This window comes from Manacus vitellinus, unplaced genomic scaffold (assembly GCF_001715985.3).
Source record: "Manacus vitellinus isolate BGI_N305 unplaced genomic scaffold, ASM171598v3 scaffold_44_pilon, whole genome shotgun sequence".
Taxonomy (NCBI): Eukaryota; Metazoa; Chordata; class Aves; order Passeriformes; family Pipridae; genus Manacus; species Manacus vitellinus.
This window is the reverse complement of record NW_021940565.1, coordinates 2,932,460-2,959,473: the sequence shown is the minus strand read 5'-3', so window position 1 is coordinate 2,959,473 and position 27,014 is coordinate 2,932,460. Positions and strand designations below refer to the sequence as shown.

General features: G+C 38.5%; 1 protein-coding gene across 11 annotated transcripts in view; it reads right to left on the bottom strand.

Moving 5' to 3' along the window:
* Nucleotides 1-27,014, bottom strand: part of DNM3 (dynamin 3) — a 169,806-nt gene that overhangs the window by 125,236 nt on the left and 17,556 nt on the right. For 7 of the 11 annotated variants that reach the window (XR_003916052.1, XM_029962280.1, XM_029962282.1 and 4 more), the window contains exons 3-14: nt 18,718-18,867; nt 16,930-17,133; nt 16,287-16,385; nt 15,268-15,428; nt 13,020-13,162; nt 10,943-11,078; nt 9,868-9,935; nt 8,901-9,039; nt 7,756-7,842; nt 5,763-5,833; nt 2,103-2,151; nt 427-456 (exon numbers count right to left, since the gene is read on the bottom strand). Coding sequence is in view for 10 of the 11 variants with exons in the window: in XM_029962280.1 (XP_029818140.1) it covers nt 427-456; nt 2,103-2,151; nt 5,763-5,833; nt 7,756-7,842; nt 8,901-9,039; nt 9,868-9,935; nt 10,943-11,078; nt 13,020-13,162; nt 15,268-15,428; nt 16,287-16,385; nt 16,930-17,133; nt 18,718-18,867 (1,337 nt within the window). In the remaining variant the exon portion in view is untranslated. The remainder of the gene's footprint in view (nt 1-426; nt 457-2,102; nt 2,152-5,762; nt 5,834-7,755; nt 7,843-8,900; nt 9,040-9,867; nt 9,936-10,942; nt 11,079-13,019; nt 13,163-15,267; nt 15,429-16,286; nt 16,386-16,929; nt 17,134-18,717; nt 18,868-27,014) is intronic. The other 4 variants (XM_029962277.1, XM_029962278.1, XM_029962279.1 and 1 more) reach the window with 1 other exon arrangement.

Genomic DNA, 27,014 nt, shown 5'->3' with positions numbered 1-27,014 from the left:
TTTACACAGGAGCTAATGTTTCCTTTTGGTTACCAGAAACTTATTTGCCCACCATTCAAAAAGAGGTCCACTATGAATAGAGGCACTTATATCAGATAAAAACTGCTTTCCAGTTACATAATAAAATATAACACCAATTAGTCATTTTAGTTTGAGGAACTCAGTAAATTATAAAAATATTAATTCTACGCAAAGTTTTCTACAACATTTTAAGTTATACTAGTTTAGACTTGTACCAGCAGGTTAGAAGCAGTTAAGTGATGAACTGCAATTATACTTTGTTGAGAAAGTGTTACAGACAAGACAGCTTAACATTAAATAGTTTAGTAGCAAGTATTCAACAAACCAATGAGTTAGAGACAAACTTTGCCCTCTGAGAAGCTAAATGAAAAAGCAACAATAAAGCTTACAGAACTTAGCTCGTACAATTTGCCTTGAAGGCGGTAGATTGGTTCCCTGAAATAGCAAATTGCAAAAATGAAGTTTTATTTCAGAAACATTTTCTCATTCTTTTCAACTCCAAACAATTAACTTACAAACATCTGTTTATTATCTCTAAAATAAAAGGTTCAGCAAAGTCCTTTATACCAGAATTAATCAAGTCTCAACATCGAATTTAAAACGCCAAGCTTTTCCTCCACTTCTTTAGAGAGAAAACATTCACTTAATTAAAAAATCATTCATTTTATTTGTGTATTTTTGAAGAGTCAGATAATTGGTCAATTTTCCTTTTATGGGACACTCCAAAGTGATGACAGTTGTTGTGTTTGACACATGTTCCGGCACAGCTAGATAAGGAGGAAATCTCTCCTCAGAGGGGAGAGACTCGTCTTTGAAGCCATTTCAGTGTTTAGACCTTCCAGGGTTCTTTTTCATTTTAATCCAAACCATATATTACATCAAAAATGCCACTCATGCTGGTCAGGCTGTAGGGGACCATTCCATCCAAGAAGTTATTGGATTATTTTAAGCAATGTCTCAAAAATAACTAGCAATTTCTTGGTGGGAGGAAGAGATTGAATTTCTATCCCCAAAAAGATAACTAAATTTTCAGAAAATGCCAACAACTCTTGTCCTATGAGAGCAGCAGAATAGGAGATTTTCTGAAACCTCGGGTTTATGACCTGAGGGATCTAAACTCAGTGGTCACATTTGAAAATGTTGACCTTTCTCCTCCTGAGTACTGTTTGATCAAACTGCGTGTGAAAACATCAGGAAGATGTTCAGTACTGGTAATTATTTATAGAAAATTTCATTGTCTTATTTTTACTAGAATTTTTTATTTCCTTCTAAAGTATGTACTAGTTCCATAATGGTTTTTTTTTCTCTGTTTAAGACTTTGCAAAACCCTCAAAGTGAGCATAAACTCTCCAAGGTTGTAGTATTTTTATTATTTTTATCTCATATTAAGAAGAGGACTGATCCTGCAAAGTTCTGAGAGTTCCTGGTCCACATAAAAGCAAAGAAAGAAGCGAAGCTCAGGAGCCCCAAAAATCTTGCAGAATCAATCTCATATTCTTATGTGACAAAAAGAAACAAACAACTAATGAATCTCAGTGAAAATGCTAATTAATCTGAGGCCATCAACCAGTTATTCTTTGTTTACTTCGAGAAAGGCCTATGGTACATAGTCAACACCTTCGTGAAGGTTTCAGCAGAGGGAAAGGCAAATCCACTTTTGCTTGCTGAATTGCCCTTCACTGCTGTTAAGCTGAGAACACATGAGAAGTAGAAAAACACTATGACAAAGCACACACAAGCAAGTACTCACCAGCATTTTGGATTCTGAAAGTCACAAGTTTGCAGTTAATAACAAAACACACCGACGTGCAACATGAGAGATTCAACGCACTGAACGCCATGGGAGGGGAGGCACTAACCAGCAGTGCAAGCAGGAGCAGAAATTCTAAACATTAAATGATGGTAACAATGGGAGTCAGGTGGCTCTGAAAAGTTCAGCAAAACAAGGCGATGATGACGAGTTTTATGTATGTTTGAAGCAGAAATGGTAAATGACACACAACAGGAAAATACAGCCAAGAAAACCAAACAGCTTGGGTTAACTTGCACATGCCATTATCCATTCTCTGTTAGGTGCCTACCTGATTTCCCACTGCACTTTTGTTAACCTGACTGCTTCTTTGTTGGGCACTAAGGGAAGCAGAGGAAAAAAGTTACACTGAAGAAACTTGAACTAAGGCAGTTCCTGAGGAATAGATTTTAGCAGCAATAGTTACTTTGGATTCCAGCAGAGAAAGCTAGATTAACACAGCAAAAGAAACACAGCAAAATCATTGCATACATGTGCATATTTCAACTGCTTTTCTACCTGCTTATATTTGTCTGCTTAGAACTGCACAGGAGACAGTTCCTACTAATCATATCCTTTGCAACAACATCCAACTTGGATTGGTAAAGGTTACTAAAAAGCACAGAGAAATTATGGCTCATGTGGGTAACTTTGGAAACATTGGTCTCTATAAATATTCAGAGGAGACAAAGAGCCATTTCTGTTATTTAGCACAGTACAACAAAATCCTCCCCTGCTGGAGGCTTCTTAATAGCTTTGTCTTGACAGTTTGTTTTGGATATTATTCTAATATTTATATGCACTTTGAGGGTGTAAATATAACCAACGGATGAAGCCGTCCCAAAGCTGTTTCAAAGCTGAAATCGTATAAGAATAGAGCACATTTGAAATTAAAGCATATTTAAAGTATTTTGCTCAATTCTCCAACTTTGGTAATCCCGGTTCCTGAAACAAAACACACTCCTGTCTCAAAACCAAACAAGTTGCCATTAATTCTAAAAGCATTTGCATTATGTGCTGGTTTGTGTTAGGCCACAACGTTAAACTATTTCTGGAAAGAGGCAGAAAAGCATCCAGAGGGAAAACTTTGGCTGCTCAACCACCAGAGCGGGCACTGGCAACAGGAAGTTTTGTTTGGATTAGATTATACCATTTCACCAGGCATTGATTAACTGAAGAAAAAACCATCCATATATTAGATCAGCTACAAATGCTGCTCTGAAAAAGAAAGGCAGAAAGATGTGCTTGGATCAGAGCCTACAGGCCAATTCTACCACTGTTCTGTGCACAGCTACTGCTCCAAACAACTGCTGAAGCACCAAACTCAACCCCATCCAAATTCTGATCTTGCCCTTTGGGCCACACTCCATTAAACCAGCAGTCCACATGCTGTTTGGGAGAAGATCCAAAAGGATATTTATTCTATATGCCTACTCTCTGCATTTAACTCCCTGTCATCCTGATCCTTTTGCCCAAGTGACACTGCACGTCCCTGGTGCATCGTCTGAGTTGCACAAGCTTTGGGGCATAAATTATGATTAAATAATGTGCACACAGAAAACACAGCACTAACCCATCAACAATTCTGAAACACACCTGAGATGGCTTTAGGAAACTTAATTGCTATTCTTTTGGTTTTATTTTTTTTTTAAATTCTGTCATCTTAGGAAAGCTAATTAAACCTTGAACACCATACTAAGAAACCCATGCCTTTTAGAAATAGCCCACCAATTGGTCCTCTATTTACTGTTCTAAATACAAATTACTCTTTTTGTAAATTGAAGCACACAGCTATGCCTGAGTTACACTGACTGGAAACAAATCCAAACCCAAAATTTTACCACTTAAACTGCTAAATGAGACAAACATTAATATTCCAAGATTTCATAATTGCATGAATATACAAATTTGTCCTAAATATTTAGGCATTCTTAATCCCTCTGAAGACAGTTCACATCACACTGTACCTGCCTCAGGCTCTGCAATGCTGCAAGGTAGTTTGAGATGTCTTGTGCTTTCATTTTTATGATCAAGGGTCACAGGACTCACACTATCAAAACACTGCAGGCACAAGAGACGAGGGCCTAGAAGCCTCAGCAAAGGAAAGGAAACACCAGGGAATCTGGTGAATCTATAGTCCAGGATGTTCAGATGCTGGAGAAGACCACATGCTACCCAAAAATCATTCATTTTCAAGTTCTAAAATAACTGAGATAACAATAACATGCTTATAGTTTCAAATTATTATTTTCTTCTGTTTAGCTCATAAGTGAATATATTTTAAAGTGTTCTTTGCTATCCAAATTTTTTCTTTCAGCTGAGCAGAAGTCAACAAGGATACTTTGCTTTCCACCTGTTCCAACCTAGAGCATCCTTGCTTAAACTCATAAGTGAACTTAAGTGAAGAGTCACTTGTTAACTGCTTATACCCCGTGCACAGTGGCTGGGGATTTCTAGGTCTCAGCTGGCAAAAGAGGAAGCAGTTTTCCCAAAAAACTGAACTCGGGCACTGCAACACCTTGGGAAAGACATAGCAGTGAGGACCATGGATTGAACTACAGGCCACAGCAGCAGCATCCAGGAGGGGAATTTTTCCAGGGGAAAAACATGCTGAAATAGTTTCAGATACACCTGGCACTCCAGAATCCAATACTATAAAATATGGAAGGTTCCAACTTAACACAAGGAAAAGTCTTTTCACAGTGAGAAGAGGCAAGCACTGGAATAGGCTACAGAGAGAGGCTAGAGGATCTCCCATTTTGTGATTTTTCCAGATCTGATTTGACAAAACCCTGAGTAACCTGATCTGAACTCAACATCGACCCTCCTCTGAGCAGGAGGTTGGACTATGTGACTTCTCAAGGTCACAGCACACACCATGAATACATATGGAGTGTTTTTAGCAGGCTTTTTCCTGTCAGAAAAGGATGAAGAGAAGTAAATAGCAGGCAGGTTGTTATCTTGACCTCTAGAAGGCCACCTACCATTCCTACAACATCCTGTCATTTGTCAAGAGAACTGATAAAGATATCTAGGACCTGCAAACAACTCTAGAGAAAGTTGCTCAAATCAAACACATAAATAGTGCCTGGCTTTGCCTTCTCCCTTCTCAGCTTACTGAACTCCACATTTTAAACCCTCAAGGCATATGGTCAAATATGTGGATCTTCCTTCACAGTGCTAACTAGAATAGATCAGAGTAAAATACATACACTGGTGCCAAACTGTTGCCAGGATCCCACATGGCTGAAACCTGTTGTGATTCCAAATGCTGTTATGGCAAATAACACAATTCATAAAACGAATGTGACTGAAGTAATATTTATTCTTCAAAGAGTGAAGACATCTCTAATGTTTTTACTAGTGTCAAAATGCTGGTATGAAGCCCCTGAGGCACAAATTGCTGGAAACTGAGGGAGAACATTCTGGAGAATATTCTCACAGCCTTTTCAATTAAGTGAGGAGAACGTCAAACCAGGCCCTGCAGGGCATTCTGCTACTATTATTCTCTACAGTCAAACAGCAGGCACACTTAAAATTCAGTGGCATCCATTATTCTGAGCAAAACTGTTTCACACGGAATCACAGCTCCCAAAATATGCATTAGCAACAATGTGGAAAGACCACCAATATTATGCATTTCTGTGGTCCTGAAATGGATGTGCCAAAGCTGCTTCCAGAGATATGTGTAATTCCAGACCCAGACATAAGCTTCAGCTTCAGTGAAAGCAGGCTCGTGGACTGGGTAAAGACTCCCTTGCAAGTGGGACGGAGTTCAACACTCTGTGTATTGAGAAAGAACGTGCTCCTGGCATGTCTGGGACTCTGCAGCTTGCATCTTCACTGCCACACTTCAGGATTTGTGTTCTGAATTTAATTTAAAAACAAACAAACAAACAAACAAACAAAAAAACCTTACAGTGTCTTTACAACAAAGTCTCTATACACTTACTTTGCAAAGCCTATAAAATCTTCATGGTTGGTGTTGATGTAAGAAACCTGGATATCAATCAGCAGCAGCATCTGTTAGAGACAGGAGAGAAAAAATTATGGGTAAAGTGGAAGAGAAAGACTGAAGAAAAGGAAGGGAATAAAAACCAGAACTTTAGTGTTTTCTGCATTATTGAATATTACTTTAACAATTGTTCAAGCCAAAAGCAATATTTTCTAAATTCCACTGCTTCTGTTTCTGTGTTTGTTTAATAAGTTAGACTACAGAAGAGCTATTCCCTCTTCCTATTTTTTTTCCTGACAGACCTCATTTTTCACTCTTTTGGCCCTTGCCCACTCCATTAAGATCAATCATACACAGGCAGAAACAGTTTATTAATTATATAACAGATTCTAGCTCTACATTTTGTGAGTCAAGCAAAACTCTGTCTATCTGTAGCATCCCAGCCAAGCCAGCAAAGAACCTGAACTTTAAACCTAAAATCCAGGTACCTCCATTTTCTTTATGTGCCACACAAAAAAGTGATGGGCAAGCTAAGCCCTGGCCCAGAAAATGTACAGCCCAGGTACTAGACAGCAATTCTGGTGTGCACATCTGGATTGAGGGATGGGCTATCAAAGAAACAACAGAATGGTTTGTGTACTTATCACTTGCCAGTCCTTCAACAGCCCAGAGACAGAATTTGATTCAAACTTTATAATCTAACTCAAGAAAAAAACTTGCTAAAATATTAGTAAAAGCTCACTGCCACCCTTCAACAGCTCCTGAAACAAAAGACTGCACTTTCCCCCTGTCTTTTCAGACTTCCATGTATCAGCAGGGAGAAAGGAAGGAACCTATTGCTACCAAATGGTACCACTTAATCTCTTCAAAGTGCATAGAATTATTTTTGTACAACTCCTCAGACAGAGCATCACTCCCAAATGCTTCACAATTTCCAGAAGACATTAGGGTGCCTCACTTGGAGCAAAAAATAATGGGGATTTGGATCTATCTCTTACCTCTGAAAATATCCTCAGAATTGTTTTATTAATGATAACTGATAACAGCATAAATAATGCTATAAATAAGTGACAATAACCCATTTGGCCAGTTTTTGGTATTTACAAAAAGCTGGTACTTTGTGCCTGGTTCTGGGAAATAGTCAGGCACGTGCACACAACAAAGAATGGGAAAACAAAACACAATTATTCAAAGTAACTTGTATCTTCTCCCAAATTTTGAGATAACTGAGTGTTCTAACTAGAACTCCCTGCAAGTACAAGCCCGGCAAATAAATTTAATGATTTTTAAGAACTATATTTGCAGCACAGAATAAGGGAAAATAAGCAGGATGTGTTGCACAGCTCTCTAGTTTGTACAGGGACTGGATTACAGAGCCAGGGGTCCAGAACAACTTAGGAGGTCTGCCTAGCTCTTCTTCCCCAAATATTTCTGTTGTCACACTGCACTCTCCAGACAATAATTCCTGTTCCCACTTCCAGTGGATTTTCTAACATGTAATCTAAGCTTTGCAGTTTCCTGGATTTGGAGTGCTTAGCTGGGTGATGAATGCTCTAAACAAGTTTCTCTGAATTTTTGGGGGTTTTTTACATTTTTTGACCTTGAAGGAAAGCTTGTCACTCCTGCAAGAGTATCAGTACCATTAGTTGTGAGCACTGCTGTAATTAGAGGATGGGATGGGTACATTAATAACACCTGGAAACAAAGTGGAAAAAAGGCTGGCTATTTCTGTGTGCAGTTGTTTAATCACTAATGGGCACACTGGCACAGGAACAAGCCAACACTACTTTAAGCCACCACTTAACCTTTCTGTAACAATTTTAGTCTCCTCTGTCAAAGCTCAATGGTAAAGAAGCAATTTTTCTCCCTCTCTAAAACGTGAAGCCTGTTTAAAAAAAAAGATCTTTCATTGTCTTACTGCACTTTGTATGTAAGAACTTTCCTCCCTTACACAGTTCTCCAAACTGTCAGATCTCCTGTTTATTCTCACCTGATCCTTGGTCTTCTCTTCTCTTTCACGAATGTAACCCGCAACAATTCTTTCTGTTTCCTCACACAACCTTGGATATGTTGCCAACTGAAACACAGAGTTAACAGACATTTACCCCTGCACTGTGGCTCCAGTGCAATACAAACTGGGGAGCCTCCAGTTTTCCCCTTTGGAAGAAAGCAAATACTATGAGTCTTGGGCTCAAAGTTACCCATGCTGTAAAGTAAGCATTATTTGCTTTTCTTCAGAGAAACTGGAGAGGTCTAAACCCTTAGCTTGTTTCTATGCTTTTGCTCCATGGGACATAAATGAAAAGACACTTCAGACATATGAAAACACAGCCTATCAGCCTTGGGGTGAGGTTTCTCTCTCTTCTACTGTGCCTAATTCCAAAGTGGCATTTCAAACAATTTCCAAATTTCTTGTTCTTTAAAGGCTCCACCTTGTGGCAACATCTTTACATAACAATACTTAAATATAAACAGCAAAATACAATGGTAAATTTGCCCAATACTCTCAGGAAAAGCATCTGCACAATTAATTCAAGTGATGTACCTTCCAAACTTTGACAAAAGTGACAAAAATCTGGAAAATCCCTTCAAAATATAGTGGTGAATCTGCTTCTCTATGATCTTTGCCTTTCCTGTTTTAAGAAATATCTGCTTTACCTGCTCATCAGTATAAAAAAATTTGCTTTATTCAGAAAAATGCAGAGGATGTGACAGGATATTTCTCAACAACTTCATCATAATTGTGCCCACATCCCAGAACAGCTCCTGTACTTGCTGCTCTGCACCCTGCACTGAGCTGGTGGGACAGACAGATGGACAGGTGAGACAGTGAAAGTAGCCAGTTAGCTAAGAAGTGTAAACATGGTTCTGAAGAGGAAGCTGGAGGCATCACTTGACTCAAAAACACCTTCTATCATAAGATTTAAAAGAAAGGAGTAAAAAAAAAAATGAACTTTGCTATCATTACACTGTTTTGAGAGCTTTGCAGACGTAATTATTTTAGAAAGTCTTACTCTGTACATCAAGTGACTGGATCAGAAATCTCTTGTAATACTACAAAATGCAAGACAGGCTTTACATTATCCACCACACCATTACATTTTACTTACGTTACCAAATCTATGTGCAAGCTACCTTTTTAGTGCACTTCTTGACAGTGTTGATTAACTCTTGCATCACCAGATCCACACTTTTTAAGCAAGGTCCTTTCAGCTTAACTATCTGTTTTTTAACAATGGCTTCAAACGCCATATCTGGAGTAAACAAACCTGTTCTGTGGACATAAAAAAATATGTAAGACAGTAACAAAAACATCATGCAAGGAAGATTATCTTTTTTTTATACTGAACTGCTCAAATCTTCATTTTCAGAGTTGAGTGATAACAATCTCTACACAAAGAGACTTCCACAGAACTAAATTTGCTTCTTTCTCAAGCAAGTGTCATTCTGAGTAACAATGTACAAGTAGAAATATGCTTGAAAGATATACAAGTAGAAACTACTTCCAGATGTCTGCAAGAACTCTAAAGAGTACTGATATAATGCAGTAAAGCCTCATCAGCACTGCATCAAACCTTCCAGGAGGGATGAGTGGCAGCTGCAGCAGTCCGTGCACAATCACCTGCACAGCAAATCCATAAGAATCCTACATCTGCACTTTTCACTCACACAGGAAATGTCATTCTGTTATTCAGGGTCCAACATGGAGAATTTCACAGTTCACTGCAGGGTATATGAAGCTATATAACAGATACCCCACAGAGCCAGTCCTAAACAAATGGGCCTTACTTCTCTTTCAAACACTGCTCACCAAGGTCTATCTTGGAAAATAAATTATATTTAAAAAAAAAAAATCAAACCATAAAAACATGCCCCAAACTAACAGTTCACTACCATAAATCAAGACCTCCTCATCAACAAGGCAAGGAAAGCTCAAATACCACACCACAGCTACTAATGTCAACCTTCTGAGAACTTACTAACCAAGGAACATAAGGAACAGTTTCCAAAACACAAAGAACAACAAAGCTTGCAAGCAGTGCTTTCCAAAGATATTACACCTGTATAATGAGACTGGGCTTGAAAACATGGGAGCACTTGCCTGATACCATGTATGTTCTTGATGGCATAACTTATTTCTCTCCGCAGTTCCTTCTCATTGAATTCCATCTAGAGGAACAAAAGCACATGAGAGCACGTTAGGGCAAGTTCTTAATAAAAACAGAAAATATTACCTCTCCCAGTATGACCAGAAGACAGGCAAGTTCAACTGTCAAAACAGTAATTTCTAATAACACTAAACAAAGCATTAAGTATTTTAAAACATTTTAACACTAAGGCTGCAGGCAGCAGTAAGGACTGTTGAAAATCACACACCCAGATATACAAACAGCTGGAATGATTTTGTAGAGTCGACAGAGTAAGCCAGAAACAGGATTTGGAAGATGCTACTTTTTTTTTAGACCTGGTTTCTTGAAGAGGTGCATCTTCTGTGATTATGGTCTGTTTATCCTCTCCTTCCCACTCTACTGTTTTTCAACCAAATTTAAAAGAGGAGTTGTTTCAATTATGAAGTTATAAAGCTTTTCTTTACGTTTCTTTTGAAAGTCAGCTAGCTGGAAGAGAAGTTAGTGCTGTCAAAAATGAAGGGGTCATTACCTCAGCCAAACTATCATAGAATTACAGAATAATTTGGGTTGCAAGGGACCTACCCTGCTCCACCTCTCACTATGAAAGCATAGGACTGAAAGCTGGCTTTGGTTTAATGTACTGAATATGGGAAGTAGAACACACAGAAAATGGTTATTTTCCATACCTCTAATTTTAACAGATACTAGGTCCATGAACACAGCTTAAATTTACCATCTGGAGTGGTCTGCATGCCCCATTAACCAGAAGAAAGATGCCATTTGTGATAAAACAATAGAGAAGCACAGGAACTAGTACAAACTGGGACTATAATTATATTCTAATTCATATACTTTAGAATTCTTAGCATGTCTCAGTATCCAATCCTAGAAATTAACCCAAATATCTAAAGTATAACGTCATGTAATTTCCTCCACACTTAAGAGCATGTTCTTCCAATCAGACCTTTTCTTGGCTATACTATTATCAGTATGAACATAAGAATACATAAATAAAGCACAAAGCACATCAGCAAGATGGATAAATACCTTCACTAGTTCAAAAGGAAAACGTTCATGGAAAATTCGGTTGATTTTGGCACCTCCTGAAAGTTCTAGTGTATCAACTTGATCTCCTGATCCTTCAATTCTTTTTTCAAAGTCCACTGAAAACTGTTGTACCATCCTAAATTTTAAAGGGGGTGAGAAAAAAAAAACAACCAAACAACAAACACAACCACTTAAGTATGTCAAGTACTAACTCTCACTTCAGTACTATTGACCACTAGTGTCTGATAAAACATGTTAACGGATTGACAAAAGTATCTTTGAACAACAGTTGATTCAGCCAAGCTGTCAATTCATAAAATCCATACCTACACACATTCCCCTGCATCTCTTCTCTCTTGCAGGACATTGCACAGTGTATTTTTTTCTTTTTTCATAAATGTTGTGGGTGGGGGAAGAACTGTTTATTATACTTTATTATAAAGTCAGCTAAAAATACAGCAGGGTACCAGGCTACATTCATTTTTTATCAATGATAACACAATTTTAAATGATGCTATTACTTATTAAATAGATGTTTAATTATTTTTTTAATGAAGAAAAAGTGATAGCAGTCTTTTTAGTCGGATAAGAAAATAAGAGTCCTGACATTTAAGTTATCATACATAATGTATTTGAATAGAAAAGCACATTCATATTCAGATGCTGCTACAGAAACTGCAGACAAGGCAGATCACCACAAAAAAACATCCCCAATTTTATGGCAATTGGTACAATTTGCAGAGTTTATTTCTCCACAATGACCCTTGGATCTTCCTAACATGGCCATGTGGCAGCTGTCAGTACTACAAGCTGCAGCTCACTTGGTTGTGCTTAGAGTTCTGCAGCAGGAGCATTCAGAAAAACACACAGGAGAATTCTTCCAGTCATGGAAAAGCCAAAGGTGATGGCCCTCTGTTTGTGCAACTAAAACATCTGGAGTAAAGTCATGAGGAACTGACTTATGTCTACTCTTTTGGACACAGTTGTTACAAAAATAAGGAGTAAATTGGAGTCTTCAGCTGACTCAAGAAAGTCTCTCTAGTTCAGCTGATTATTTTCCCTTCTGAATTTCAGACTTCTAACTACAGAATGAATCCTGCACAAAACTCATGCATTATCACAATCCAGTGCTATTATCATCTATCTCAGAGAACTCAGAATGCTGAAAACCTTTGAAATCAGTCAGAGCAGGAATGACAACAGTCACATAAGAGACAAGAGCTAGGTACATTTTACACCTCTCCTTCCCCCTCTGCATACTTCCTCTCCTAAGAGGTACATTTGAATTGCATATGAACACAAGAGTGGTTGCAGAGGGTTACAATCTTAAAAAAAAAATGGGAGAACAAAAATGGCAGACCAGTACTGGGCATCTCTGGAAACAGAGCAGGTAAGGAAGCAGCACGAAGCAAAGCAACAGGTGCCAAGTGTTGTTCAATCTGAAACATCAGCATTGGCCTTTTTCCACAGTGCTAAATCCACAATCAAGAAAGGGCTCTGATTCCAATTCCACATGATTCAAAGTCAGATGAACATTATCTCTGTTCCATTCCTTTACAATGGTGTTATCAAAGATCTCTAGGTCTTAGGTGCACAACACATGAAGGACTACCATCTATGATTAATTTTGATCTTGCCATCTTTGAGTTCTTTTGGAAAGATAAGTTTTTATATCAGAAAAAGAAGCATTCCCTACTCTCCTTCCACCCTCCTCATCTTACAGACTTCTAACACAATGTCCTTCCCTTGCTTGAGGTCATCTTTCTGGCAGACAGAAGAATGTGTCTATACAATCAGAAGCAGTTTCTTACCTTTGATCATCTCTGATGCCCATCTTTATACCTTTTCCTTGCTCTGCTTTCTCTCTTTCCTAGGATTACTAAAATTAATTTAGGGAAAACTGCTGAAATTGTAGAGTATATAAAGTGTTTCGGAACATCAAACACAGAATTCTTTGGAGTTCACATATAGAATCCTTAATCATATCCTAATCTTTAGATTTAAACCCATTAGAAAGAGGAAAAAAAGAAGTAAAACAAACCTATACAGAGCAGAAAAGTAGACAAAAGACACTCACTGCAACAGGGCTTTTGTTTTTCTGGTTGGATCTTCTGGTCTGAAGTTTTTGTATACCTCTACTTCATGTTCTATAGAAAGCAGCTGGCTCTGGAGTTTGCTTCTGAAGGCTGGCAGAGTATCCCGAATATGATTGGTAAGTTGCTAAAAAGCAAATAAAAGTCCTTTTATATTGTAAATAAAGATGAAAGCAGGAGCACAACCATTTCCTTCTGACTGCCAAGCTTATCAGCCACGACCTGTGCTAGTTTACCAGGGCAGTTCCTTTTGATCTCTGAAGTAATGGAAGCTGTTAAAGAACAATACAATATTCTTTGTGCATACACATTGTAAAGAGGCTCCAAAAATTCCTTTGTCCTCTCACTCACTGAGCCCTGGTACTACATACCTACCTAGTTACTAATGAAAAAGTTACACACATTACATGTGTAATTTGAAATGACCTCTCATCACTCAGTGCTGATGCCATCACTCCTGTTTTGCTGGTTTTCCTAAAGGTGTTTCCCAATTCCGGACGTGCTTGTTCAGCACGATGACTCCTTTGCAGCCACAAGGCAATGTGGGACAAGAAAGAGATTCTGAGCATCCACATCCCATTGATGGGCATTACTCCAGAGGTGGAGGAAAGTACAGACACCAGAGTAGCTTCTTGGCACTTTCCCAAGTGATTTTTGCTCCCTTGTGCAAAGCATACTAAAGGGAAGAGATCTGTCCCTCATATTAATGAGTTTATAACTTCTCCTTTTTTTAAACACTTGATTTTTGGCTGAAAAAGGTTCTACCACTACTCATTAGTTTCAGTTTTTGTTTCTGAAAATATACCTAAATGTACTGGAAAATAAATTGAACAAGAGTAGAAAAGGACTTACAGATCTGTGTTTAACTTGCCTCACTTGTTTTTGCATATATATGTTTTGCTCTGTTGGACAGCACTATCAATGTCTTACCTGTGCCATAAATTTCTCATGCATTGTACCCATTCTTTAATTAAAACTAAACTGGGCTTCTTGCACTATGCCCCAAACCCTTTTCCCAACCCCAGTCAAACAAGCTATAAATTCAGAATGTCATATACCAAAATAAACTCAAATTTAAAGTCGTTCACCAGACTGACAGGCACAAAATCAAAAGCTGGAGTTTCCCTGGAGCACCACCTTGTGGATGCCGGGAAACTGAATTATTACCTGAAACCACAAACACTAACAGGTCCCCAGTATCTTAAGGACAAAATTTATGCAGATCTTCCCACATATAATATTCTACACACAGTAAAAGCAACAAAAGATCAAAAATTCCTACTGAAACAGGTAAATTTTCAAAACAGTTCACAAAAAAATTAATAGTATATAAAGTAATGAAAATCAGGACAGATAAGACTGTCCAAAGCTATATGTAGCTTGTGCTTCAGTCTCAAAACTAGGACATGTGAATTAAACTTTCAATATATAAAAAGAGGCAAAACATTCTAAACACAGGCAAAATTGCATCCTCGTTAGGGTCACAGGTTGGTCAAGCTAAGAAAGGGCTCTACAAAAAGAGCAATACCCAGAGACCCAAAATGGTGAAGAGAACTCCAAGCCTGCTGTAGGCAGGGCCTTCATTAGGACAGTAAGCTATGGCTTTCTCCTCCAGGTAATGGGAAATAGCTCTATTTCCAGCTGAAGGAAGCTGGGATCCAACACAGTTCGGCACAAACTTCTAGATATAAAACAGAGCTTTTGGTAAAAATAAAAGTAGGGTGGCAAAGTGTTCTGATTACTGTATTTGTCATTTATATCATTAGTACACAGTATATGTTTATAGTAACAACTACAATAAAGTGTACATTTTGAGGTTAAAGTACAGACACACAGTGCATCCTCAGGATACATGACTTCTAAAAATGTCTTTTTTTATCCCTAATTTCTAAATTTGAGTACTAAGAATCCTGTTAAGAGAAGTGTGATAAGAAAGGAATAGGATGGTGTACTCCCAGGAAGGGAGACAAATCTTATTTTTGATGTTCATATTCAGTATTCAAGAGAACAGGGAGGTGCAGAACTCTCAATAAAAGTCAGAAACCACATCTCACAGCAAACTTTTGGATGCTACAAGTAATATACAGCTTTGTTTTTACCTTGTGCAAATAAAACCATTAAAAGCAGGAAAGAATAACTGAGGTTCAGTGACCAACATTCATTTTAATAAAGCTTTTGTGTTGGCCCTACTGTTATAAAGCTGCCTTTCACCACCAAGGCTTCAGGTTTTACCTGGTTTAGAACTTTCTGGAGATACGGTGTTCCCATCCGATCTGCCATGTGCCTGTAGGATGGGTGGGAAAGAAAGAATTTCCTTTCTGCTAGAAGAGCTGCTTTTATGTCCTTCTTCCCATCAATGTCTTTCTGGCTTCTGTTTACAACACCAATATAACCTAAAACAACACAAAACCAACAGGTAAATCAATGCAGCTATTGCCTGAACTGCTGAATTCACCTTGACTAGAACTAAACTTTCAAATTTAGGCATTTCAGATACTCTTTACAAGTACTCAAGTGCCCTTAATGCTGTCTAAATTGTTCATGCTGTTTAGATATAACAGATACACTTACTTTTAAATCACCAGTGCAAAAGAGAAATATATGAAATTCTGGCAAATCCCAAAGAAACCATTTCAAAAATAAACCAACAAAAAATCCAAACCAAAAATCAAAACACACACACAGGTCCACACAGATAAATGACATAATATTAACAAAATACAGAAAAAAATTCTCATTTGCTGGATCAATGGGAGGATATGGTAGTTTCATCCATAAATTATAACTAGAATCAAAATTATTACTATTATTAACAGCATGAGCAACTGTGGCAGTAGCTGCCAGAACAATCACATGGAAGATTTCTGGAAGGTATCATAAATTGTTTTATAGTGAAATTACCAAAGCTCTGGTGTTCGTTGCTGTCACATGCAAAAAAAAAAAAAAATACATGTTACAAGTGACAGCAATCTGGCAGAGAAGAAAAAAATTGGCTAAAAGCTTGTGCTGATATTTCTTGCTTCCTCTGGAATATGCAGTTTGTTTTCCAGGTCCAGAAAAAAACCTTATTTTACTTGCAGGATATTTTTAGCACAGCCTTCTTTTAGGTTTGGTGAATAGATATATCTGTAAAAGCAAAGAACTCATCAAGTCCAGCACAACCTCTGATTCATCTCCAGGACTCCCCAACACTACCCTTATCCAAACCACTTTCTGGATGGCAAAGAATACAGGCAACTGAACATTCTCACCTCTACGAAGAGGGAGTAGTTTGTTTTCTAGAACTTCTCTCGCATCTGTTCCTTCATCCATCAGATCCAGTTTTGTGATCACACCAATGGTCCTAAGGCCTGACCAGAGTGGAGACAGGAGGAAAAAGTTACTGAAGAATCATTTTGATTCAGGAAGAACAATTACAATTATATAATAACAGACATGTAGCCTTCTCAAAGCTTGTATCACACCCTACCAGCTACAACTCAAGTTATGGTATGTCTGGAAAAGAAGGGAACAGAATTGCTGAAACGTGTTCCTCAAATCTCTTTAACATGGTTCAGCATCCCTACAATATGACTGTATAAAATTTATAATGCAAGTACCCAGAAATCCCATCAGGACCATGGTCCATTTTGCCTGATACTACAAAAATTCCTAGATAGGCACTGCTGCACTTGCCTATAAGAGACAGTGACAAAATTTTTAAAATACATTTACAGCAACATTACCAGAACAATACTGAGCTAACCCACCGCTGACGTTGAAGGCTGCATGAGAATGTATATATACATCTATTTAACACACTTTCCATTATAAAATTTCACACAAGAGTTGATCTATTACTTCCAATTATGTTCTTACAATGAGAACACAAAGTGGTAATCCATCAATGCTTACCCTGAGGGTCCACTTCCTTCGCCAGCTTCAGGGCATCAGAGTTGGCCAGATCAGTGTTGGCTGGAGTCACGGCCAGGATGAGACAGTTTTCCCGGGATATGAACTGCATTATCATGTCTCTGATCTGTTGCTCAATATCTGGAGGCTGATCCCCTACTGGCACTTTAGTGATTCCCGGCAAATCAATAAGAGTCAGGCTTAAGACTATACAGAAAACACAGGATCACAGAAGTGGTTAGCACACCAGACATGTCAAAGAGGTCTACACGTCCATAGCTGCAGACAAATTTAGTTACATAAAAGCCCTTTATGACCTTTACAGGCATATAAACATTGTCAGCAGTTCAAACAAAATGCCTGCCAATCTGAGAGGTATATTTGTTTCCCTGTTGGTCCTTCATCTCTGAATTTACTAGTGTTAATTAATATTTTAAATGTTACAACTGGTATAAGTATCATCTTATACCAAATATCCTTGAGGGCTCTTAGACAAATGAACATGGCCTTCTGAGCTTTGTCCCACAACAAGAGCACAAATAACAGACCACTCCCATTGCATCCTTCAAATCAATGCAAAACAGTTGTTTGGGTGGTTGGTTTTTTTTTTTTAAATATAGTCTTTCTCTGACCATGCTTTGAACAATGTCTCCCATTAAGAAATTCCCAAAAAAGTCAATAGCAGGCCTAACTGATTTGGTAAAATTGTTGTTAAGAGGTGGGGGGGTATATTGTTGTTCTGAAGGTTTGGGGGTAATTTTTACTCTGCAACTTCTTCAGAAAAGTAATAAGTATGAAGAAGTTAATCCACTAAGAAAACCTGATTTGCTCTGGCATGATTTCCCCAGTACAGGTCACAGTGCCAACTAGAAGCATCCCAGCTTGTTCAGCCAGTACTGGGGCAATAGGGTATCCTTTAGACAAATGAGAAAAATGCTATTCATAGAAAGGAAACACCACAAGTATATTTTGAGTCTGGTTAATACAGACAGGAGTTGCTGAACTAAAGACTGATTTTACTAAAACAAAGTAAGAGCAATAGGTAGGAAATTTTTACTTTCTCCTGGAGTCAGCATGTTCAACCAACAAGCTTTGAGGCAGTGGATTTAGTTCAGCCCCTCTCCAGTTAGAAAAATAAATGCTTCAGCCAAACATACCACTTTTCTCCTGTATCAAAGACAGACTCAATGGGAAACATTTTCCCTAGACTGCCTTTATTAAATTGGGCAGATGGTAACCAGAGGAACTAACTTTGATCTATACTGGGGTCTAAAACAGAAAGCAGCTTCAAACACCATTATTGTTTGAACATGTTTTTATTGACAGGGAACAATAAACTTCCAGTAAGGCAGGGAGACACAGTGACTTTCTAGATCACTGATCAGGGAATCCCTCTGGAGGGTGCAAAAAAGTTTTGCCATTAAGTCTCTCACCTCCTATTATTTGTCTTTACTAATGAGCTACCATCTCATGAATGTACTGGGGGAGAGACTGCTTCCATCCTGAGGCAGAGTGAGAATATTTTTAAATAAAGAAAATATTAAATGGGGCAGAGAGTCTGTGTTCTGCCCGTCTCTCATGGCCAACAGCTCTCCACTGTAGAGTGGTTTCTTAAAACAGGAGAATTTGAGGATTCTTCCAGACACATACCCACTTTTGGTTCAACTTAGCCTCAGAAGCTTTTTTTATCCCAGAAGAGCGAGCAGTAAAAACAAAAGGGCAATGGCTAGACAGACAGAGCTACACAATACATTTTATGACAGAAGTGTAGAGGAGAATGATTTTACCTACCATGTGGAGAATATACTCTTAAATTAATAGGAATTGAAGAAATGCCTTTGTTCATTCCTGTTACTCTATCTGTTTCTGCTTCGATTTCCTGACGAACTTCATCAAAATCAGTAAATTTCTTCCCTTTGCAGTGTAGAAATTCAGCATACTCTGTGAAAAATGTCAATAATAACTGTTATTTCACAGGCTTATCGACTTGGACACCCACTTTCAAGGCCTTAGTGGTCTTCAGATGTGTGTGCACAGAAGCACACCGTCATGGCTATCAGGAAAGCATTATTGTGATTACACATGTGAAAACCAGCCTGCAACGAGAAAGGCTTAGTTAAAAAGTCAAGTTGTCTGGAAATGATTTACTGCTCTTATCTTTAGCACATCATCTTCTGGAACAATCTGAAAGATTCAATTAGATGCCATTTACAGTAATAGAATAAGGAACAGATTGTGAATCAGATTCTGAGTTTTCATCTGATTACATTTGCCTGTAATACATCACCAAATTGAAAAGTAATTCAAGGTCTGTATTATGAAAGATTATTAGCATTTGTTTCAAACACTAACAGCCCATGTCATGCACAAATTTAGCAAAGGAATTCTGTAAGTTTTTACAAGTTCATAACGAAAATAAGATCAGTTAAAAACACTGTAATGTTTTCAACACAACTCCTCCATTTGTCTAAATCCAAATCACACAAGTTTAAGTGTCTATAGAAATAGCTGTGATTTTGCTGAAGGGGGAGAACACAATTAATTCCTAAGTTTTCCTTATCATACAACTTGTCCTGTTACCTTAAAAGGGCATTGACCAGGAATCAGCCTAATTGTTAGACCCAAACTTGACACTAGGTCCCTGTTTTGACTTTTGAATCCCAATATTGATACTAATTACCGCAACCTTTCGGTTGCCTGCATAACCATGTTCCAGGATTTTAAAACTGGACTTTCTTCCCTCAAAAAAGAACACAGAAGTTGATGTCACATAGCAAGGCTGCAATCAGAAACAATGACAGGAGTGGTAATCACAGGTACGGCTCACATCCTGTCCCCACGGGGTCTGAGCACTAGGAGTGGGGAAGGGTTGAAAAGAGGTGTGTGTGTTCCACTTCATTTCATCCTGCAATTAAGGCCTGACTTCAAAGTTCTGGTTAGATGTTTCTTCCCCAGAAAATGTTTCTTGGTAACAAGCCCTCAAACACCAGGGGAAGGAGCTTGCTTGGTACTCAGAGAAAGAACAGCAGCTCAGGAGAACTAATCTGAGAACAGGGATTAATAGAGGACCTTATGAGTCAGTACTGAAGCCTGTTACCCAAAAGTCACTTTCTTACTATTATCAACAGAGCTTTTTAAATAAAATAAAATTAAATGTAAAAAACTCCCTACAACAATAGTTAAAGCAAACAGAGACCAAAAAAAAAAAAAAAAAGACATAGAGGAGGGGAAAATAACAAATACCAACCTTTCTGTGCTACAATACCATAATCCCTCCAGATTCAAACTCTGAGGAACAGGGAAACTCACCCTTGTTAAGACAAAAATACATCACTTATTTTAAAAATGAGACCACCCACCAAAAACCCTCTGCCTCACTTTTGACAATTTAAACATTCCAGAATATCTTAGATTCTTTTTTTAGCTCCAGCAGCAAAACTACAATGAATGTGGAGTTTGTTTCACTGCCAACTGTTTATTTAAAAAGTCAAGGAATATTCAAATATTTCAAAATGAAAAATAATATTGTGCACAAAATAAAAGAGCTCTGTTGCTCTAGCACATTTGAGAATTTACATTTGTCAAATTTGTCATCTTAAAGTTGGAAAACATCTACCTCATTAAAAAAAGAGCTGACATACTTTTCCCCAGTTCTTCATGCACTGCTCCTGGCATAAAACAATGTATTCTTCTTAGGTTTTCATCAGATTTTCTCAGAAAAATCTTTCTAAATTGAGTGAGCAATACTTGGTGCCGAGCTGGAATCAGCTGGCTGATTCAGCTGATTGCCAAGGAAGCTTTTCTTTTTGTTCCACTTCACACTCAGGAACAGAAAGAGTCGCTCTCTGAAACGGCTTCAAGGTAATAAAAAAAAATGTTTGTTACTTTTTAGCTGTGTTAATGCTTGTCAACAACTCATCCCTCCCAGAGGCATCTGAGGTCCCACCAGAGCTGCAGGAATAAACTTCACCGGGGTTCTCAACCTGTGGTGCCACACACAGCCCACGGAATGAAAATTCAAACGGACAAGCGGCGCTTTGTTTCGCTCCTTTCAGCCCTCAGCCTGTCCCTGGCAATGATGCCTTCAGCCAGACTGGAGAAGCACATGCTTTAATGCAATCTTCACTTTCCAGCTTTCATACACAGAAGAATACTAAGGAAACATTTCACTTACATTTTTGTGGGAACGGACACAAAGCCAGACAAGAAAAAATGATCCTGCCTGATGTCCAGCTTTCAAACACGTATTTTTTTTGCATAGAAAGGAAGTTATATTACAAGAAGGAACAATTAGATACAAAATTAAAAGAGTCTTTGCATGTAAAATGCTTCCTTTCCTGCCCCCCCTCCCCCCGGATTCATTAAAAGCACCTTGGATGATGTAGAATGAAAAGGCTACCATAGCATAGTTCCTTGAGTGCATCCACAAGTGATTATTTATCTCTTCAATTTTTACTAAATAAGAGAAATAATACAGAGAAGAGTTATAGGACAACGTCTTTTAAATGCTCCTAATTTTTCCAGTCAGTTATAGCTCCCTATGCTTTTATGATTTAATCTTGTTTATGATTTTATATTGTTATTACCAATAAACAGCCACTGCTGTTCTCAAACCACTTAAATTACATCCACACTTGAGAGGTTCTGTAGACTTGTCTCTAAGCCAAAGAGAGCTGAGTGACAAGACACAGATCAGCCCTTAGAAATACACAAGAGATGTTTTGGAAAACATCCTTGATCCACATCAGACTGAGCCCAAGACCTTCCAAAGCTCAAAGACTTTACCCTGTACAGAATAACCTGTTACTAGAGGTCAGGAATTCACCAAGATGAGAGACCAGGACTCAGAACTCCTCTCAACCTGATTTCAAGGAGTTGCTCCAAGTTGGTAATAGTATCCAGTCTAGAACACTCAAAAGAGCTTGTGAGTTTTCCAAAAGGGTGGCTCATTAAATTGTAGGCCTCTACCAATCATTGTAAACACATAAAGTAAAGGGGGAATACCTGCTATTATTGCATCTTCTACTCCCAGCCCCTTAGAGAGATGTCACCCAAGCAACAACAGTCTTGTTGACTCCAACAAAGCACCTCACAAAGCCTCAGAACGCTTTTCAAGGGTGATTTCAAGAGAGTGTTCTAAAAACAGGCAAATAAACACCATCAGCAAAAGTACATCACCTCTTCTTTGATGATGGACCAGCTTTTCCTGAGCAAAGCAAATGCAGTTCAGTGAATCTGGACCACAGCAAATCATTCAATAGTGCTTCACTGAAAAGAGAGGCAAGTATCAAAAGCCCTTGTTGTCTAAATCTATAATCTGTCTTCTATTTCACCATTTCTGAAGCTTTGCTAACAAGCTGAAGATGAAATATTCAAACTGAGGTATTCCCCTGCTAACCTTCAAGCAGAAAGGCTACAAGAAATAGAAGTACCCTGGTGTTTCCAGAAGACAAACCAGAAAATCCTGTCAATGCAGAGGACTGCAAGAATATCACAGTACAAGACAGAAAAGTATTGAAAATAGTGTAGATCTAATGAAAATAACTGGCATAAAATACCAGGTCACACTCCTAGGAACCAATGAAATGGTTAATTATAAGGGTAGACACTTGTAGCAGAGAATGCAATAATCTTCCACATCTTTGAAACTTTTCATTTGTAGAAGAAGTATATCTCTGTTCTTTCAACCTTCTCCTACTGTTCATGCTTTCCAAACTTCCAATCACTCACACAGCCATCCTCCAGGAATTTTTCCTAAGGTCACGAAGGTAGAGCTCTCACCAGAGCTCTCTCTCCTTTCCAGGACTGAGAAAAAGCAGAACTAGTACTTGTAGGACTGCATTTCTGTGATGCATCCTGTACAGTATTCATGTCTGTATTTTACAACAGCACATCAGTGAGTTAGGTTCTGTCAAAGATTCACTGTGAGCACCAGGTCCTTTTCTGAAAACATCAAGTACCAGCCTTTCAGTACAGAAATTGTCTTATCCCAACTGAATTCCTTCCTACTTTGGGGGCATTTCTCTTCTTTTGCAAGCAATCTAAATTCAAATTCTGCCCTCCAGTATCTTTTATATTCTCATTTGTATTTCCCGAACACAAACTTAATGAGCATACTTTATTCTGTCATCCTACCAATAATACCAAATACTGAACATGACCTGGAGGGATGTCCCTTCCACTCTGTAAACAACTGTGCATCCATCTACAGGAGTCCTTTCTAAATCATGTTTCCCAAGATTGCTTATTATATTTAAAAAAAAAAAAACACAAGATAATTTAAAAACCCTTACTGTACCCAAGATAAGACACCACCACGCCTTAATTGACAAGCCTGACATCCTGTAATAAAAAAGTATATTGCACTGATATGACAGGGTTATCTTCCTTGATTTGTGTTGGCTGCTGTTCACCTCAAAATATCTTTCAGATTGTTAGTTAATAACTACTTACAGATTTCTTTTTCTTGAAAGTGAACTTTGACTGATTCTTCTATCACTTTTTTATATATATATCTTTCTGAGGATGGACAAATACAGAGACATTTTCCATTCTTTCAGTGAGGGGATTCCATCTTTCCTGGTGTCACTGAGCATCAATCTGGGATCAAGGAAACAAAAGTTTCCAGGTAAAACCACTTGTATTGTATTTGTGGGTACAATTAATCTGGCCCAACGTGAGCTGAAGCCCCTTTGACGGTGCTCACGGGAGATCTGGTCGAGCCCTCCAAGCCACTCTGCCAGACCTCAGCAGTCCCTGTAGATCAGCTCAGCTTGCCAGCACAGCCAGCAGCAGCCAGGGACACTGGCAGGTGCAAAGGAACATTTGCAGCCCCTACAACCTCACACTGAGCTTAAACTCAGGCTCCAGATCAGCAGCGTTATCCCTTTTCCAGGATATCGGTCCTGTGTGGGTGATGAGCCTTCCACTGGCTCAGGAATGGGTCACCAGTCCCTACCTCCTTTTCCCCGTGGTGGTGTCACTTTTTAGCTTTTGGGCTACGCACCTCAATAATTTTTTTGGTCTCTACAGCATCCTTGTTCATCACCTGAATGAGGAGCTGCCAGAGTGGCATCCAGAATACTGCAGTCACTGTCTTCCTCTTCTCCTTGCAAAGTGCCCAGTCTCTTCCCTACTATTGGCACTGTGGCATTTTTCTAGTTTTTGTCCTTTAGGAGCCCCACATGCCTTCCTGCTGATGAAGCCTCTAGGATCATTTGTGTTAGCTGAAATAACCAATCTAAATTATTTTTATAATTTTTTCATATTCTGTTAGAGGATTGCTTTTGCCACCAGAGGGCAACAGAAGATGGCTATCCTTGAGGAATAGTCTTGCAACAAACAAAATTTGGATTAAAGCTCAACAACTTCAATAGAAGAGAGCATCTGCATGACTTCAGAAAAAAAACAGGATGTCTTTTAAACCTTATGTTTGCTTTCCACTTAGTATTTAATTAACAAAACTCAAACAAATGTGGGTATTGTATGTAGGACTCATTCATGTAAAACTGCCCACCTCAAAAATGATTTTCAAAATCTGTTAATCTGCTGAAGCAAGAAGAAAATCTGAAATTCCTCCACAAACAGTTGACAAAATGATGAAAATAACTCTCCTAAAGCCAAGATATTTAACATACAAAGAACAGGGTTTATATAGCAGGCAATGTGCTTTTAACAAACAGAAGACCTACAACAAAGGCTTCACCCAAAGCCCAAGGGCATTTTTTGTTGCCTCTGCTGTTTAAAAAACATACTACCAAGTCTCAAGAAACGTAGTCATTATTTCACCTGCAGAAGCAGGAGAAAGCACAGCAAGAGGAAGAATAGATTGCTTAAGGTTATACAGAATGTGTGGCAACCGAAAAAAACCATGAAACAAAAAGCCAACATCCAAGATCTTTCTCAGGCATTTCAAGTCATTACCTTCTCAAAGCCTCCTCAGCAGCACCATATAAAAGTTATGCTAACACTGGCCAAACTTGCAGAGAGAAGATTAGGAGTTGAAATGGAACTAACTGGGTTGGGCATATGGTATGTTATGTTGCTCCAAGACAACTGAACACTCATACAGCCTTAAAATTCTCATCCCAGGTCAGCTGTGTGCCAACTCTTATATCTTAAAGACACACAGAGAGAAATCCACCTAAAAGCCCAACTACAGGCATACATACAGCATTCCTGCTCCTGAAAAGCAGGAGTAAGAATGAGAGACCAGCACTCTGCACTCCCTGGGAACTGCTGAAATACTTCAACACGCCACATTTCAAACAAATGCTGCCTTGGTGAGAAAGCAGGAGCTCCCTGGATCTAACACTGCAGCACTCAAATACAGAAAGAACCAGTGTGTCTCTTACCTGAATTTAGAAATCAGACTCTCACAAAATAAGCTGTCCTCACATCCAACTTCTCACTCAAAAAAAAGGCAGGTAGAACCCCTCCCACGTGCATGCTCTGAATGGCTAATTTATGACAGCTGTCTTGCCCTCCTTGTAAAACCTCAAGCTGGCCAGCAGACAGGCTCCCAGCTAAGAGCACCTGTGCCTTCTAGAACTCACTTAACTGCACCTTCCCAGGTGGGACTATTTTCTTCAAACCCATTAATCTAACCTGAGCTCCTTCAGAGGCTGGCAACAACAGAGAACAAGCCATAATCTTTCAGAGGACTGTAAATTCTTTAACATCCATGTTCTGACTTTTTTGATGCTATTAGGTATTTCTCACATGATCAAACTCAGAGAAAAATACTCAAAACTAATTAAGACTATCTTGTCAGTTGCAATATTTAATTAAAACCTTTCTATTTGCCTCCAGTATTTCAGCTGAGTACAGTATTTGCATGGATGTGGAGTGAAAATGTCATAAAGCCATTTAGAAATTGTACTAGGATCACCAAAATATGCTAGTGACTAAAAGAGGTCAAAAGGTCACTGCAAAATAGCTTTGCATTAACTGCACAGAATTTCTAAAAAAGTGGAAGTAAACAAATTTCTAAAAAAAAACAAATTAAAAATACTCCACTCCTCTCATGAAATAAGTTTCTTAGTATTGATTTGTTTCATGTTACCCCTTGCAGAGGTAACAGCTCTTTACCCAGGTGTGTCAGATATTTCACATGTTGGGGGGCCCCTGGTAATTCCTCACAACCAATTCCTGTTGCACCTTTCCATGACATGTCCAACCCTAATAATGGATGGTTACAGGTCCCTCTTGCTGTGATGAGCACAGATTCCTCTGCTGCTTCATCCCTTACTGCAATGGCTCAAAGCTAAATGAAGCTTTAATCTCCTCTGTCAATCAAATTCACATTCCAAACCATTCTCAGCCACTTCCAAAATGCTGATAAACTATCTTGTAGTCATCCCTGAATGTCTGTATAGAAAGTGCCCCCTCTCTCCTCAGGAATACTATAAGATTAGGAATAGCTACTTTTAAGAGAGTCTAGAAAGATCCTTGGATCAGAAATAAGTTCTTACTACAGCACCAAGAACCTGATACAGCCCTCCAATTATTCTATAATATTTTAGATATTTATGGCCTTGATAGAAATCAGTCCAGCATCAGCTTCCTGTAAAAGAACACTGTGCTTCTCTAAGCAGTTTGCTTTATTTTCTTTTCTTAAAATTAGTTCACAAAGATAAAGGTGGCTTAAAAGATAAAGTTATTTGGAATTTCAACACCCAAAACAACAACAGGGAACAAAGTTTAAAGTAAGTAACAAAATAATTAAAGTTTGCATTTTAAAGGTTTTGGCATCTAATCTCAAACAAGAAATACACAGCATTTCCCAAAGGGAGAAATATGCCTTGACATCCAGGAAACACAAAATTAGGCTGAAGTTCAGTTCTCCTGAATTTTTAAAGTTCCTGTTGTGTTATTTAAGTCATAATGAAGAATGAATTTTCAGCAGAGAAGGTACCTATACAAAGCCTGTAGGCCTACCTAAAGCTGGTAATACATTGTGAACATATTAATGAGGAAAATACCAGAAAGAGAGAAGCCATTTCAGTGTCCCCTCAACCAAGGGACAATGGTGACTTTACAGAATAGGACAACATGGGCCAGTTTAGGATGGATGTCAACAAATAAGT